At 41.4% G+C, this 16211-nt stretch overlaps 1 protein-coding gene and 1 long non-coding RNA gene across 16 annotated transcripts in view; both read left to right on the forward strand.

The window, feature by feature from the left end:
* The first annotated feature begins 2847 nt into the window (after positions 1-2847).
* Positions 2848-8726, forward strand: LOC138067420 (uncharacterized). Of its 2 annotated transcripts, XR_011141287.1 has the most exons (4): positions 2848-3565; positions 5040-5218; positions 5913-6122; positions 6839-8726. It is a non-coding gene; the product is annotated as an uncharacterized lncRNA (long non-coding RNA). The 2 variants fall into 2 exon arrangements; XR_011141286.1 differs by lacking the exon at positions 5040-5218 and having other exon boundaries at positions 2849-3565.
* Positions 8727-13389: 4663 nt separating this feature from the next.
* GNPTAB (N-acetylglucosamine-1-phosphate transferase subunits alpha and beta) overlaps positions 13390-16211 on the forward strand; it is a 47980-nt gene continuing 45158 nt past the window's right edge. For 3 of the 14 annotated variants that reach the window (XR_011141359.1, XM_068944868.1, XM_068944970.1), the window contains exon 1: positions 13403-13598. Coding sequence is in view for 6 of the 14 variants with exons in the window: in XM_068944868.1 (XP_068800969.1) it covers positions 13482-13598 (117 nt within the window). In the remaining 8 variants the exon portion in view is untranslated. Of the gene's footprint in view, positions 13599-16211 lie in introns of all 14 variants that reach the window. The other 11 variants (XM_068944947.1, XM_068944922.1, XM_068944976.1 and 8 more) reach the window with 7 other exon arrangements.

Genomic DNA, 16211 nt, shown 5'->3' on the forward strand with positions numbered 1-16211 from the left:
TTTTAAGCTAAAGAAACAGAAATAATGGAATGAAATTAATGTTTGGGCTGCTTTAATATATACTGTTTTAAAACCTTTAAAAATTTCCCTTCAGTATCAAAAATTATATTTATTTTCTCTGGTAAATAAGTGGACTGCAGAAATGTGTTGGTACTCTTTCTGCATTTATAGAAGTAGAATGTGACTTTTTTGCCCAGAGGAATAAAGCAGCAGTTCATCTTGGTTTTGGTTCCTTGTAGAAGAAGAAAAGGATTCATTTTCTTTTACTGCATCAACAGTAAGATGACATTGTTGGAAAAATATTTGATTCTCAGTTCTGCAAAATGTATGTGTTACGGTAACTATAATTTTGTAAGTAGTGAATAACTCACTCTTAAGTAAGAGTTGAGTGTTTAACTTCTTCACATGACTTTTTGCACTGCCTGGACGTTATTTGGGGTCAAAGTAAAAGACGCTTTGGCTCAAGCAAGTGGTAACTTACTGTTTGACGATCACTGGGAAAAGCAATTTGTTGCAGCATGTAAACATTTGTTACAGCTCCTGATGTTTCTTATACTTTCATTGTAGGAGGTAGTCAATAACAGTATATAGTTCATGAGTGGAGATCTTAAATTGGTGTTTCGTCAGCAACGTTAGTACATTGTTCTTTAAAGGATCCTCTGGAGCTGCAAAGAATAATAAATACAGGTTGCTTACAAATTTGGGGGGAGGGTCATTTTGTTTATTGGACGTGAGGACTTTAGTATGGTATTTCAAATAAGGCCTTTATTTATTCTGTTGGACAAATTGTATTAAAATACTAGCAGCAGAAAAACACAAAGTAACTGGACTTTAATTTAGCTACACTGGGTTTAATGGAGTTCCTGGACTATTTGTTACATAAGTTTAAAAGATTAATATACATTTGTGCTTGTCAATGTAATATCATATTAGAATTATAAAAAAAAAAAAAAGATCAAATCAAGATATGTAGGTAATAACATACCTGTCAGTGAACTGAAAGTGTTTTAAGGTAAAGGGAATATAAATGGAAGCTACTTAAAACAGGCTGTGCTGGTGGTAGTTGCACAGGCACTTTCTTTCTTTGAAAGAAAGTGCCTATTTCATTCACAATCTGATCTCCATTAATTATATGTTCAGCATGTGACCATTTTCTTTGTTGCATTACCTTCTGGGAAAAGTCAGGAAATTTCAATTAGATAAAGTGCATAAAGAGACCCACTGTGCAAAGTACCATATAAGAAGTCTGCTTTTTTGTAATATCACCTAAGTAACAGTTCTCAAACTTTTAAAATACTGCATCCTAGGATAAATTTTGCCATGGCACCTCCAATGTATATACTGATTTTCAACCTGAGGCCCATCCCTTTCCCAGTCTCCTCTTGCTGTCCGTAACCCTATTTTGGTCCCAGCAAAATGCACGCACTCCTTCCTCAAATGCATTCCTGTGTGCTGCCTTATAGGGAGATACTCCATTGACTTTTTGAACTGCGGGTGAACAGGTTCTTTATTTGTCATTAACAGACTTTCTCTTTCTAGCAGAAAACATGGGCAGCTAAAAACAATTTAGGGGGAAGGCCTGGTCTGAAGGTCCAGGGATTGAAGCAATGGCTGCGAAGTAACATTTTCTAGCTATATAAGCATCTCACTTGGAACACTGATAAAAGGAATATTGACTAGTACCTTCTAAATCTAGACAGACTGCCTGCATACTTTGCTTCTCTGGTGTTTGTGTCTGTTAGATCTAGACCATGTTTTCTAGTGAATCTAATCTGGTATTTAAACAACAGAGGCAGAGAGGGAGGGTGTCCAGACTGGCTTGTAAATAGTCCCAGTTTCCTCTGAGTGAAGCTGAGAGAGACTGCAAGGTGTCTGTTGTACAAACGTGGTCCTGGTACTTGTTTCCATCCTTCCCCTGGTGTACTTCATGCATTTAACCTCCTCACTGCCCGAGAGGCCACAAGCACAGTGTGCTGTGCTCGTGCAGGCAAGTCTCGAGAAGGTAGAGTGTTTAGGCAAGAAGTAGACGTCACAGGCATCACCAACTAGACAGATTTAGAAACTCTTTGTTCCCTGCATGGAAGTCAGGTAAGGAAAAAAGAAAGATGGAAGTTCAGAATATATCTCATTCAGCTGTTTTTATATTGCTTATGAATAGCAATGTAAACAGATAATGTGCATTTGCATTTACAAGAGACTTGTTTAAGGGTCAAGAGAAGAAAGATACCTTAGGTTAAGTAGATTTTGAAAGAAAACTAAATAAAATAAGAAAATGATCACTGCAATGTATAATTCCAAACTCATTTGTTATCAAGGGAGCTGGGACATGAGAGACCTGTGTAGAAGACACCCCCCCCCAACATAATCCATAAATTGGCCTTTAATGTCTGTATATGACAGTGTTCAGACAGATTCTGTGGAGAATTGCTATGGTGGCTATTACTTCCCTAATTTGGTAGAGAATTCCCTGAATGACGAAAGAACAAGTGAGATGAGAACATGAGAGTAATGAAAGTCTGAAACTTCAGTCTGAACTTTGGTAAGGTTAACTACTTCAGTTAGTTTTTAAAATCCTGTATTTTGCTACAGGACAACCACCAGGAGAAAAGGTCTTTGTTAATGACTCAGCAGCCTTGGCCTGAATGCTGAAAAAATTGCTATTCCCACCTGCCAATCCTTTAGCAAGCCCTGCAACAAAACAAAAAAAAAGTAATTTTTTTCTTATATTATATGTATTTTTTAAAGAGGAGTAAATGGTACCTCGCAAGTGTCCTTTGGCTGTTGTACACAGATATTCATAAATCCCCTAAATAAAATGGAAAATGACTTTTCGGGGGGGGGGGGGGATCTGTTACTTCACTTTCCTCCTAGCACTATTACTCTTTCTTTAAACTTGAAAGTATTTCCAGTGTAAAAATACCAACAACAAAAACAAAAACACACTGCAAAAAATCTGCAAGAAGATTACACTTGGAATATAAAGATACACTACCTGCAGATTTTCCGCTGGGAGGTTAGTTGTTGGATTGATTTATGTGTAACTAGACCTGGATAGCTGGGAACTCCACCATAACAACATAGCCTGGATAATTTAGATTTATGAATGTTCCTAAGCAGAACTAGATCTTTGCAGGGGATAAAGTGGGAAGAGGAAGAATTTATTGCCTGTATAGAGAAGAGGGGGGTATGGTGAAATGAGGAAATCGGAGTGTGACTGCTGTGCAGCAGCTGGGGACTGCTGTGGAAGAACAGGTATTGGCTGGAAAGAAGGAAGCAGTTGGCAGGAAAAGGTTGTACCAGAATCACATATTTTACAGGAGATGCCAAAGGTACTACCTGCAGCTTCTGCAGATCAGTGTTGTGAAGGGTTCAGGCTGCTCTGTGGTATCTCCTTCCTTCCTCTTTGGTCACATGCCCAAAGTCTGCAACCTTTTCTCAGTAACAAAAGCATATGTAAGCTATTCTCACTTCTGACATAAAGTTCAGGATGGCAATAATAGCAGCTACATGACTTCTGTGAAGTCTTATGCTTTGAGGCATTCACAGAATTATGTTAACGTTTTTGGTAAGTAATGTGATTTAGTTGTAAAGTAGTTTCCAGATGATACTGTTCAAAAGAAAAGATGATTTATTTTGCTCAGGTTGTTCTCATTCCTTCTGTAGATGGCTACATTAGAATATCTAACCAAATGTCTAACCACAATGTAGATAAAAACTCCCAGCTGTCAAAAATAGCAGGCAACTGGAAAATATTGCCAAGTTCCTTAAGAACTAGGAGAGATAACTACTGAGTTTAAATTGTATGGTTTTCTATCCGGGAAAGGATAGAAGCTTTCTGTGGTACAGGAGGGATTTGGATGGACATCTCCCAATAGTAGAGATCCGAAAAGTTTTATTCCAGAACTTCTTGGGAAGATAATTCCCAAAATGTGTATTTTTAACTCATCTACTCTGTATTTTCACTGTAGTGCTTTGCAGGTGACAGTTTTCAAAAGAAAGAGTGTAATGGGGGAAATCTTTTCTTCTAGACTACATATGCAGTAGACTGATGTGGGCTATAAAGGATAAGAAAGCCATCTCTGAAAACTAAACAACTGCAGATGAGTCATTCTGTAGTGGCTCGCTGCTCCCTTACTCTGGAAAGAGACAGTTAAATGCTAAAGAAGGCAGTGGGTGAATTTGGCCTTAGCGTTTTAATAAATTTGGCACTAGGCTGTTAGGAAACATATTTTTTAGGAAAAAAAAGGCAACCGTTCAAAGCAAAATCAAAGATTTCTTTATGCGGCCTTGCCATCTGAGCGAAATACCTCTGCAGTTTTCTTAGTGGAACACAGTAACTGACATTAAGTTGCTTGCTGAAGATGGAAAGGAAGTGAGGAAATTCATGACTTTGTGAGTTCAATTAAGGTTCAAAGGGATTAAAAGAATCAGCGTCTAAACTGTGAGAATTTGGTCAATCCTAGGAAAAGCTATCAAAAATATTGTTCTCCAGGCCATAGCCTCAACTGTCAGAAGCAGCTAGCTACATGCTGTGTCCAACTTAAAACTTCCAGGAAATGCGGAGTACCTGCTGCTGGAAAATCACATCCTCTTTCTGTATTTTAAACTGTATTTACTGGAACTGGAATCTCTGTTCAGTTTAGGGATGTCGGTCGTTCTGCCTTTAGTACAGCACTGTGCTAAAACTAGGGCATTCAATTATTTCTTTCTGTTTACACCGTGCTTAGCACATTGTTGGTTTTATTGTTTGCTCCTTTCCTAAACTTCCTTGTTTTGTATTTAGTCACCTTTGACATCAAGGTCTAACAAGACAGGAAGCGGCTAAGAACGCTTCAGAGTAACATTATAAAATCTCTGTGGTGGTACTGCTGCTTCAAGCTGATACAAACGTAACCACCAGACTAAGGCTTAGTAAAATAAAATTTCACAAAAAGGAAATATTTTGTCCCATCTCTTTTGAGAACCTCCTTTCATTTTAACAAACTACATTTTCTGTTCTTTCTCGACCTTTGCCAATGTCTTCCATTTTTCTGCTGTAGGCAGCAGTGGCCCTGGGGCCACCCATCAATTAGAGCCCACCTGGGTCGCTCCACCTCACGGGGCCACGTGTTGCTGTCCTGTTGGCGAAAGTCCTTCTCCCTTAGGCAAGTCCTACAGGATTCAAGTTGTTCCTTGGAGGCTCATGGAGCAAGAAGTCAAAGCCTAGTTTTCTCTGGAGGTAACAGTGTCATTCACAGTAAATGCAGAATATATCAGAATAGGGGCTGCATGCGGTGTTTTGAATTAAAACAGATACAAAACAAATACGAAGAACAAGTTAGCAGGATTTTCTAAAAAGACCTTGTAGTAATTATTTCCGCTCCACTTTCTGTGTAGTCTCTTAAACATCTTTGGACGTAGCAGAAAGATTATTTCCAAGCAACAACAAAAATTCTTCATCCTAAACAGGTCCTTTATGTACCCATCTTTCTACCTAACGCTGTGATCGTATCAGATGATTCAAAGCCAACTAACCAAGATTAAACTAATTTCAATGGCAGTTTTGCTCTTCTGATGCCCCCACCCCACCACTTGTATGTGCCAATTAATACAGCCACAAAATCTTCTTGAGCACTCCTCACCACAAAGGGCACCTGCATTTCTTCTGCTCAGTGCATTGCTGAGTGGATTTAAAAGAGGACCCTGCCCATTCTAGCCATTAAATTCATATGGCCTGAATTAACAAAAGAAGTGCTAGTTTCTAGTGCTTTTTTGCAACAATATCATCAATGTGCTGAAGGCCCTATGTTTTTAGTGTTAAAACATAAAATAATATCTCTTTGTTCAAATTACTCCAACACTTTAGAGAACTAGACTTCGAGAAGCATACTGTAGCATAACTCCTCTGATTAACTTAATTATATTCATTTCAGTACTTGATGGCTCTTCATCCCTTCTTGCCCGGAAGACAGAGCAGATAATTGCTGCAAAAGAATTGGAACAGGCCAAATTTCCCACTAATTCAACCACAGTTAAATTCTACACCTGTCTTCAGAGCTTCAGGTTTCTTCTGGCTCTCTGCAGACTTCTTGTTCAATTTGAAGCAGTCAGAAAATAAGGGGACTTTTTAGAGTGAAATATTGGTAAGTATTGTGCCTTGAAATTTTGATTTCTGTACTGGGTCCACATGCTGCCTCATCTAGATGCTCAATTTCAGAGATTTTCAAAATGTCAGTGTTCCAAACCTTTGCTCTCCGGTAGCTGCTTTTTCTTCTGTTTCTGAAATAGTTTTATTTTCCTGTCTTCTCTAAGTACACCTAGTACTTACCAGCATGATTTTCAAATTTCAATTTTTGTTGCAGCACTGAGTGAAAATTCCCACTACCCGCATATTACCACTCATGAGGCTATAATTATTACAGATTGATTTATGGACAATCCATTTCAAGGCATAGCATCATAGTCTAACATCATCTCTCACAAACTGACACCTTGGTCATTTCTATTCAATTTCTATTTAAGAGATAATATCAGTGGAATCGCGTCTCATCAAAGGCTAAGGTCTCTAAATGGCAAATCAAAATGAGATTTTCTTTTTTGGAAGGATAGAGCACTACCTGGTGACTATCTTTTACTCTGTCAAGTTCTGAATGAGTAATGCTGATTTAATTATTCTATCTGATAGTCAATGGCATTACCAAATTTGCTGTCCTATACTGAGATACTCATTCCAATATGCCTCAGGCTACTGTTTTAAATAGAATTTTAGAAGTACAGATATTAGCATTTATATGTACTTTTACGGGGTGGGGGAGAGAAGTCCTAGAACAACCCATTCTCTCCCATTTCCTTTCCACAGAAAGCACTTATGCAGCTCTTCGAAATACTGATAAGTACACCAGCCTGTTTTGGCTGCTGCTTATGGCCTTCCCAAGTCCTGTGTTGGCTCCTAGGGGCACAGAAGATGCGTGACTTCCTGGAGAATCAGGCCCTTAGAGTATGTTTATACAACAAAGGAAGGTGTTTAGCCTAGCAGAGAAGCCTTGAATGATTTTTGGAATTACAGTAGGGAAGAAATGGACCAGAGCTCTGCCGTGCTGCTCCTTCTGCTGCGCAAGAAAAGGAGCTGTATGTCCATGTTGGTGGGTGAACGAGTACTCCCTGGTGCCAAAATGTCATACTGCAACTCAGCGAGTTTTAACCCAACTGCCACTGCTTGTGTTGATTGTGAAGATCTGGCAACACAGCTTTCACTGCGCACTAAACAACTGCCATGGTTCTTACCAGGAGCTCACGTAACCTTCCCTGAAGTCCACACTGCCAAGGCTCTACTATTACTCCTACTCCTACTAAGCAGGAAAACGTTATCCTGGATACACATGCCACCTCTGCTTGACATATAGATGTGATTTCAATGGTACATACCTTTGAAACCAGCTAACAAGTAAACCAAGTAAAATTTGTGAGGATTTTTGGATTATTCTCAAGCTAATCAAACTACTTCTGTTATATTTTCTTCTTCTTAAATGTGGCAAAAAAGCAACTGTTTAGACCAGATGCGCAAAGATAGTTATGTAGTAAGCTTCTAGATAAGTGCTTAGATTGTCACTGAAATCAATAGGAGTTTAGGAACTTTTGAGCATTTTTTTCACATTGTATTTTAACTGCTTCTCTACAGCTTCTACAAAACAAAGTGTACAAGCCAAGGTTATTGCCGTTAGGAAATGATGCTAAATATAAATAAAATATATTGCCATTACCTGAGCTGACTGAATTTAGAGACCAACATATAAGCTTTATTCATATAAAACATCCTTACACTCCACTGACTGCAAGAGAGTCTATCTGAATAAGAAGCTGGAGGACTGAGCCAGCTTCAAACACTGTTTGCTAGGATGAATGAAATAGTCTGCACCGAAGCTCACAGGAGCAGTTTAATGGCAGTCAGAAAAAACTCAATTCGATAAACTAATTCATGCAAACCAGTTAACAGGAATAGTAACAATTAATTGCTGAACTTTCTTTTTCAATAATAAAGAAGGCTAAAGGCAGCAAAAGTAGTTGAAGATACGCAGTTTAATATTTATTAACTACAAATATTATTTGTACGTGTATTACATAACTTATCAGAAGATATTCTGCCAAATGAAATGCGTATATAAAATTAACTGGCCACTATCATCCAAAAAGTTTTGATTTTAGAGACAGCGTGAGTTCTTGCCGAGGTCCCTTTTTTGCCACACCTGTGTTCCCTGCTTTTGTTGTAAAGCTTTATATATTTGTTATAGAGTCATTAATCAGTTTCTTCTAATCTAGAATCCTGATTGCTGATAAATTTAATAGTGTGGTACAGCATTGTTTTGGAAAAGAGCAAAGGCTGCTTTGATGCCCTAATTGAATTCTTCGACATTAACATAACAGTTTCCACAGGATTTTTTTCCCATACCATCTCCCAGGTGAATTTTGTCAGTCCTGCCTCTGTTCTGCAAGGAAGATATTCCAGTGTTGCAAATGGAATCGATCCTTTTGCATTACTTTGAGGATCTGTTGGATGCCACAGAATGGAAAACACTATCACACCTTGTTTGGATTCCTTTTAAGTTGAATACCAGTTCTGAATTTTCTGGGTTATCGGGTATGGGGTATGTCTTGTACTTTGTGCAGTAAACTACCAATCTATATTCTTTGATTTAACTGAACAGAGTTTATGAAGGAAATAAAACCTTTGTATAATATATATATTAAAACACACTACTGAAGGTGCAACTACTGAGAAGTTAGGAAAAGCCAGTTAAGGTTCCTAGAATGCTTTTGAGCATGTGCACTAAAATAAGAGTGGTGAAATGATTGTCTACTATTTTCTCCTCTCTGTCCTTCAGTGCATGGGGTGAACCTGTTCACAGCTGTGTAGAAGAACTACTTTTTTTTACAGAAAGTCTTAGAAGATCTGTTGTGAAGAGGGCAGGTGGCTGCAGGAATAGAAAGGATGGCTGTATAATTACATCAAGCAAATAAGAATTGGCCCCTGCTTCTGCTGCAGAACTCTTCTATGGTGATAGTCAAGTCACTTCAAAAAAACTTTCTGCGGGTAATCATTAACCATGTGTCCTTTTTGTTTTGGTTGTCTGAACTGGGACCTCTTTGAACGCTCAGAAGTGCTAAGCATTCACAAATGCAGCTGAAGTCACCAAGAGCTAAGTGCTGAACCTCCAGAGTACTACTGATTAGCTCCTGTACCATGAAAAAACAGACCCCAAAGTAGAAATAGGCACCAAACTTGGTATATTTTTTATTTACCTCTGTGCTTGATAACATTTGCTTCACAGAGGTGCTGCACTACAAGTTTGTGAAACAGTCATACAATACAGGTATGAATGCTGAAAGCCTGTGAGGACATGAATTCTCTTTGCTTTAGAGCAAGATTCAAAGAGTGTGCAGTGAATGTGTGCCCAGAACAGTTTCTTGGGTAACAGACGTGCTTGAGATTCTGGGTTGTTTCTGGTCTTCTGCCTCTACTGAAGATATTTACATTTTTGCCTTGGATATTTTGCTCCTACTCTTCTCTTCTCTCTTCCCGTTAAATGAGAATGTGGAAGATGTGGAAGGAGTACCGCAGGTTACACCAGCTTTTCTAAGGAGCAATGTGAGCAATAGATTGCTATTTTCTCGAGTTAGAAATGGAGGAGACCAGCAACAGCTTAAGGTTTCTCTATCTCCTGCCTTTCCCAAGCCCTTCAGACATTACAGAATCTCCAGTCCCATTTAAAAGAACTAGCAATTAATTACTTTCCTTATGAAAGTAGCTTCTACCCTGCTTTTAAAAAGAGTGTCAAAGTGTAGTAAGAACCACCTGTGGCATTCAGAGAGCTTTCTAAGATCCAAGAGAGTCAAGAAGTCGGTGAAGACAACTTGAAGAAAAGCAGGATCAAGATGGAATGTGTTTGTATTATAATTATTTAGCTCTTTGCTTAGATTTCTTCACATTCCATAAGAGGTGTGCCTTTGCTGGAAGTGCTGCTTGGTGCATCTAAAAGTCACAAAAAATACAGATACAGTTAAGGATATGATTCCAAGAGCTCAAGTGTTTACGTGGATAATGATTTGGCAAAGCCTTAAGTATGCGCTTAATTATAATTGCAGTGCCTAATTTTTAAGTGCCCTGACACCTAGTGGAATTTGTTGCTCCAAGCAGAATACCGCAGTTCATCTGCCTGTATTGTGGCTGGAGAGAGTTAAGTTAATCCCATTCTCAGCTACAATAGCAAGATACTCACCTGGACAGCTGCCTAAGCAATGTATTAGAGAAAATGCGAAAAAGAAGGCTTTGAATTGAGAGCTGCCCCTTTCAGAGACAGGCTGACAAAGCTATTTGCAAGGTAATGCAAGGTCGCTGATCTGTTTTCTGGTTTTGAGCCTGAAATGATTTTCTATTGATAGACACAGAAGGAGCCAAGCAACTTGGATTCAAGTTCTTTCTCTAAAGCGATTTAAACCTGCATCTCCTATTGTGTACCCTATAACCTGAAACAAATGAATTACTTGAGGGTGGCCCTGACTTAGTCCTTTCTTTTTGGTGCTGTTCCATTTTGCGTGGAATAATTAAGTATTCCTTAGACTGAAGATGGCAACAGTATAGGAATCCATGGCAAAATGGGAATAAAGGGGAACTTCCGGAGTATAGAGTCCCATCTCAGCTGTCATAAATTGGCTAAACTCCATCTCAAGTCTTGATAGGTAGTTAGACTCCAGTACTCCTATTTCAAATGTATGCCAGAACCTGTTTTGTTTCCAGAACCTGCTTCTTTTTCTTTACCTAGTAACAACATTGCGTCTAGCTTAAATAGCTCTTCTTCCTTTTTGGCATTTCCCTCTAAGCAATCTCTTGCTGAGAGAAGTCTTATCTCCTCCTGATCTTCATTTCTGTAATGTGAACAACCAAGCTTTTTTAGTGTCTCCTCGGAAAGCAGGGTCTGGTCTTTTCTTTTCATGCAGCTGTTTCAGTTTGAACATATATTCCTTAAACATAGGTGATTAATATTTTACCCACAGTAAAGCAGGCATATCTATATTTAATGGAATGCAGTCTGTATGGAAGTGTTTATTGGTCTGTAAATACATCATCCCACACTTGTGCTCTAATTATTACTCCAGGCATCAAAGTCATCCAGTTTTCCCTGAATGATCTTCTGCTTTGCTTTGGGGTTGACTATGTCTCCTAACTTTGTATCTTAAGCACATTTTCAGTTCATCTCTGCTTTTATGCTGTTTTATTGACCAGAACTAATGTTTTCAGTCTGCATAACCTGCATGTACACTGTACCTCCGTTCTCACTGAAACCTAACTCTGCTGCACTCAGAATAGCAGGCCATCATTAATACTGCAGCCATAATGCCACAGAGGATGGTAAAAGATGTTGCCATTCAGCAATAATAGCTCAGTTCTTGAACAGGAGGTAATGGTGAGAAAAGTACCATCAGGTATTTATAATTCCTCCAAGCCAGTGTTTTGGCACATTGATGAGAAAATATGAAGGAAAAAGACTCAGCCTGAGTTAGGAGAAAGTGCTGGCTGTGCACAACAGGAGATGAAAACTTAGCTAGAGGCTTCTGCATAGTGACATTGAAAGGCTGTGATATCACGAAGGGCCAAGTAAGTTACAGTCAAGCTGATAACATATGACAAGGAGGTGGGACACACCACTGTGGTGGGCTATGAGGCTTTGAAGGTATCCTCTAATGAATTTGTCATCTTGTCCCATGGCTCACGAAGAAAGGAAAAACAATGTGACACCAAAATTAAATAGGAATGGGGTTTACTGTGTTGGTAGAGCTGTGCCAAAAAGCCATGCACCCTTGGATGCGTCTCGAACAACTACAGCCAGGTGCAGCCCTCCAGGGAAAGGCAGAGGTTATCCCACAACCACAATCATGTAAATATACTAGGACAAACTTATGGGAATAGGCAGGCAATGTTACTTTCCACAGGGAAAAATAAGGATATGTGAGTGATGTTGATTACTCAGAAAGATCACTGTAGTGAGCTATAAGAAACACTGCCACTTTGAAGATGACCTTTCTCTGCATGGATGAAGGACTAAAGAGAGAGGTGCTACTGTCCTCAGACTCATGGGGTCCTATTATACCACCTTCTACTGCTCTGGTAACCAGAAGCACCCGTGTCTGATGAGCAAATTCTTGAGAGTGGTGATACCAGCAGTGTCCTGTGTATACAGCTGAACTTAATGGCAGAAACCAGACCAATGCAGATTAAGGGCTGCGGAGACTGCTGTCGGATAGCAACCTCTAACTAGTTTCTTGTTGTCACGTTTTTGTCTCAAGAATCATTCGTAAAGAACTCCACAAATAACTTTCTTCCAGCCTGGTGGTTCCCCTTCCATGAATGTTTTCCCTTGTGCTTCATTTACGTGGTGAAATACACATAGGAGTGCTCAAATGAAAACCCAGCATATATGTCTACTCTGTGATACCCAAGAGTCCTCTCGATCTCTCTTAGCTAGGGAAAACCAATTTGCTTTGCAGGGTATCTTGAAGAATGACAGGATGGTGCCACTCTGCTGACCACAGCCGGCAGCGGTGTTTCCATGCGCAGAAAATTTGTCTTGCAGGCAAGTCATTTCAAGATCATTGAAATGATCTAGGACATTATTCACAAAAGCATTTACATTTTATTCTGTAGCAGGCAGGTAACAAAGGAAGCTTCACAAGTACGATCATGAAAACGAAGCAACACCGCTGAGATTTTTAGTTCTTTGGTGCATATTCTTAAATGCATTGACTCACTTTTCAAACGTCTAGGGGAGCGTTGTCAGCAAAGCAGTGCAGCTGCATAGGACTCGGAGCATATTCGGTGGCTCGCCTACCGCAGACACAGAGTAATACTACGGAGCCTGCTTCCCTCTGGATGATTTCTTGAAAGCCGTAGGCAGCACCTGCTGCCTCTGGCAGGTCGCTAGCGTTTATGCGCCTCGAAGCTCCCAGCCTCGAGCGTTCGAGGTCATGGGTCGGGACCCGGAGAAGAATTAAAAAAAAAATAAATTGTGGAGACTTAATAGCGTATTCGTGCAGCCCATCTTATTCGCTTTCTGGTTCCGAGCGCTTTGGGAAGGCACGAAAAATAAATAAACAAACAAAAGGGCAGAAACAGAGGATAGCCAAGGCAGAGACTCGCCCAGCGCTCCCACCGCTGGGAACCGTGGGGAAAAAAAAGGGAAAACCTTTCTCTGCCCAGAGCGGCCAGAGCCGCGGGGGCTGCAGCGCCGCCCGCACCCCCCCCCCCGCCCGCCCGCCCGCCCGCCCGCCCGTCGCGGAGCCGCCGCCGCCTCGAGGCTGCCGCCAGGTGGCGCCGCGGCGCTGCCGGAAGCGGCGCTGCGCGGGGCGGGCGCTGGGGGCGGCAGCGGCGGCGGCGGGACCCGCCCGCCCCGGCGCAGGGCAGCGCGGTGAGGCGGGCCGGGCCGGGCCGGGCCGTGCCGCGCCGGCGGGCCATGCTGCTAAAGCTACTGCAGCGCCAGACCTATACCTGCCTGTCGCACAGGTATGGGCCCTGCCTCTGCCTCGGGGGCCTCGTCCTCATGATCGTCTCCGCCCTGCAGTTCGGGGAGGTCAGTACGGCGGCGGCGGCGGCGGCGGCGCCTTCCCCTCGCGGCGCGGCCCCGGCCCGGCGGCCGTTGGTCCCGGCCCAACGGCTACAGGCCGGCGGGGCTCCGGCCCTGGCTGGCATGGCGGTGGGGGGGCCGCTGTGAACTCTGCGTGCGCGCAGCCGGTGGTGTTGGGGAGGGGGGAGGAGTTCCTTTTTCCTGATTTTTTTTTCCCCCCCTTTCCCGAAAGCCCGTTGAATGGCACGTCCTCTGGGAAGTGAATGCCTACAGCAGCCAGTCTGAGCATAACAGTGAATTCTCCTTATTATTATTATTATTATTATTTTTAAACGCGTAGGCGCGCAAAACAAACGTGTTTATTACTAGGTTTTGGGCTCCTCTTTTTATTTTTTTCATTTTTTAGGGGGGCTGATGTAGCCATCGCGGTGTCCAGACGACACGGCCCGGAGCAGCCCGCGCGGGGCGGCGTTGGCCGCCGGCCGGCCGCGGCTGGTGGGGCTCCGCGCCTCGCGTGGCGCGGACGTTGCCCTGCGGCGGCGGAACGCTGCGCGGTAACGGTGGCGGCGGGCGCGCCGTCCCCTTGCTGCTGCCCGGCAAATTCCCGGTGCGGGACAAGGTTTAACTGTCGGGTCGGTAGATTTGTTTCTAGCGATCTTGGCTTGCCTTGGCGGAGGGGAGAGCAGAGTAAAATCTGCATGCTGCAGGAGCGTGTGTTTTCTTCTCTTGTGCATCTTTTCCACTTCCCTTATCAGGTGTTCTTCTTTAAAATCTTATTTTTTTAACAGTCTGATTTAACTCTTCCAGAGCCTCCGCTTAACATAACTGTCACACGGCTCAGGAGTGGCAGATCCTTTCTCCCTCCCAGAACTGAAGGAGCTAAATGTAGCCTCTGCAAGCACCTGCAGCTCAGTGGTGTCTGTGTTATATCACTTGCTGCTTATTATTCAGTACCGTTCTGTAAATGATGCTATACAACTTCTGCTTTTTCTAATACATGATTTTTTTTTAATGCAGATGTCTCATACATGTCCAAGTTTCAGTTCCTAGTAACCTATCTAGATGGGAAGGCATCAATGAAAGTAAATTGACAGGTTATTTACAAGATGTCTCAAGTATCTGGAGGGGGAAAAATTGCTTCAGTGCGGTGTTTGAGGGGGGCTATTAGGGGGGCTATTATACTATTGCAAGTATTCATGGAATTAAAGAAGATATTTTTGTCAGCACAGAAGAACAGCAGTGTTAGAAATGCAAACAGACTGGTATTTCCTGACTCCTAAATTTCTCAAGACAAGTTCTCCTCCCGCCCCCCCCCTTCTATTTTGATGAACTCCAAAGCCGTAAGGAAATCCATTATCTGAAACTCTTCAGTGGTGCACAATCAGAACTTTATTTTATCTAGCTGGAGGCCTTTGTCATATAAGGTACTCCTTATCTGCTGCCTTGCAGAGTCTGCAGGTTCCTGAAACGCTTGAAAATCACGAGCGAATCAGTTCATTGTGTAGTACAAGTAGCCACCTGTGTATACGTGATTGTCACCCTTGATTTAAAAGTAGTCCTGATTGGTGCTGTGAACCTTTAAGTAAACTTTTGCCATGCTTCAGAAGGCTGTTGTTGTTGTTATTTTTTTAGACGCTGCTCTTCAGTGCATCTCCATTGACAATCTGTGAAAGTCACTACTCAGACTTATTTTCCTACCAAATCTTAGGTTAACAATTCTAGCCTATTTAATACTAGAGCTGTTCAGAAAATTTAGATATTTTTTAGAGAGCATGCTTTTTCATTCCCACAGAAATAATTGGCGGATTCATGTGAGAGTGATTTTGAAAATTATGCATTTAAATTTTCTTTCCTGGAGGAGAGGGGAAAAAAAAGTGACCAGAAATGTTGTAAGGGAGCTTGGTAAACACCACTGCCAACTCACTTTCCCATCGCCCCCCCCAAAAAAAACCCAACAACAAAAAATAGCTGCAGTTCTTTCTTAAACTTCGTAGAATCACCATGTTGGAAATATATGCAAACTTTTTTTTTTTAATAAGTAAGCTCAGTAAGAGAGGTTTTCATTGCATGTTGCTTTTTATTTTTATGATTTAAAATGGTTGTGTTGTGGTAAATGGTGGTAGCTTAAGGGTTTTGGAGAGACTAAACTTGTGAGAAGAAACACTATCAGGCCTCTTCTGACAATTATAGTAAGAACAGAAAAATGTTTTTTGTTCTTGGAAACGTACAAATGTTTAAACAGGTTACTGCCAAACACTTATGTCTTTATGCATGGCTTGAAGGGTCTATGTCTGCATGGTGACGTATCTGCAAGAATGTTTTTGAAGTATTCCTATGTATTTTTATCAAGAATTCTTTCTCGCAGTTATAAGGTCGCCCGTCTTTTAAAATTCTATGGGGAATTCTAAAGCGCTGAAAGCAACGTGAGGCAACACTTACCAGGCTCTGTTGGCTGCTCAGAGTTTGCTATTCCTTTTTCTTCCAAGTGCTAGAGTGCCAGCTTTTCTGTCCTAATAAGCAAATTAGATCTGCTTGCTTTGTTTCATGCTAATATAAATGTTAGTGCTGACATTAAAACGGATGGCTAGAGCAAATAATTGGAAGTTGGTAATAATGTCC

The sequence above is a fragment of the Struthio camelus genome, chromosome 1, assembly GCF_040807025.1.
Source record: "Struthio camelus isolate bStrCam1 chromosome 1, bStrCam1.hap1, whole genome shotgun sequence".
In the NCBI taxonomy this organism is placed as follows: domain Eukaryota; kingdom Metazoa; phylum Chordata; class Aves; order Struthioniformes; family Struthionidae; genus Struthio; species Struthio camelus.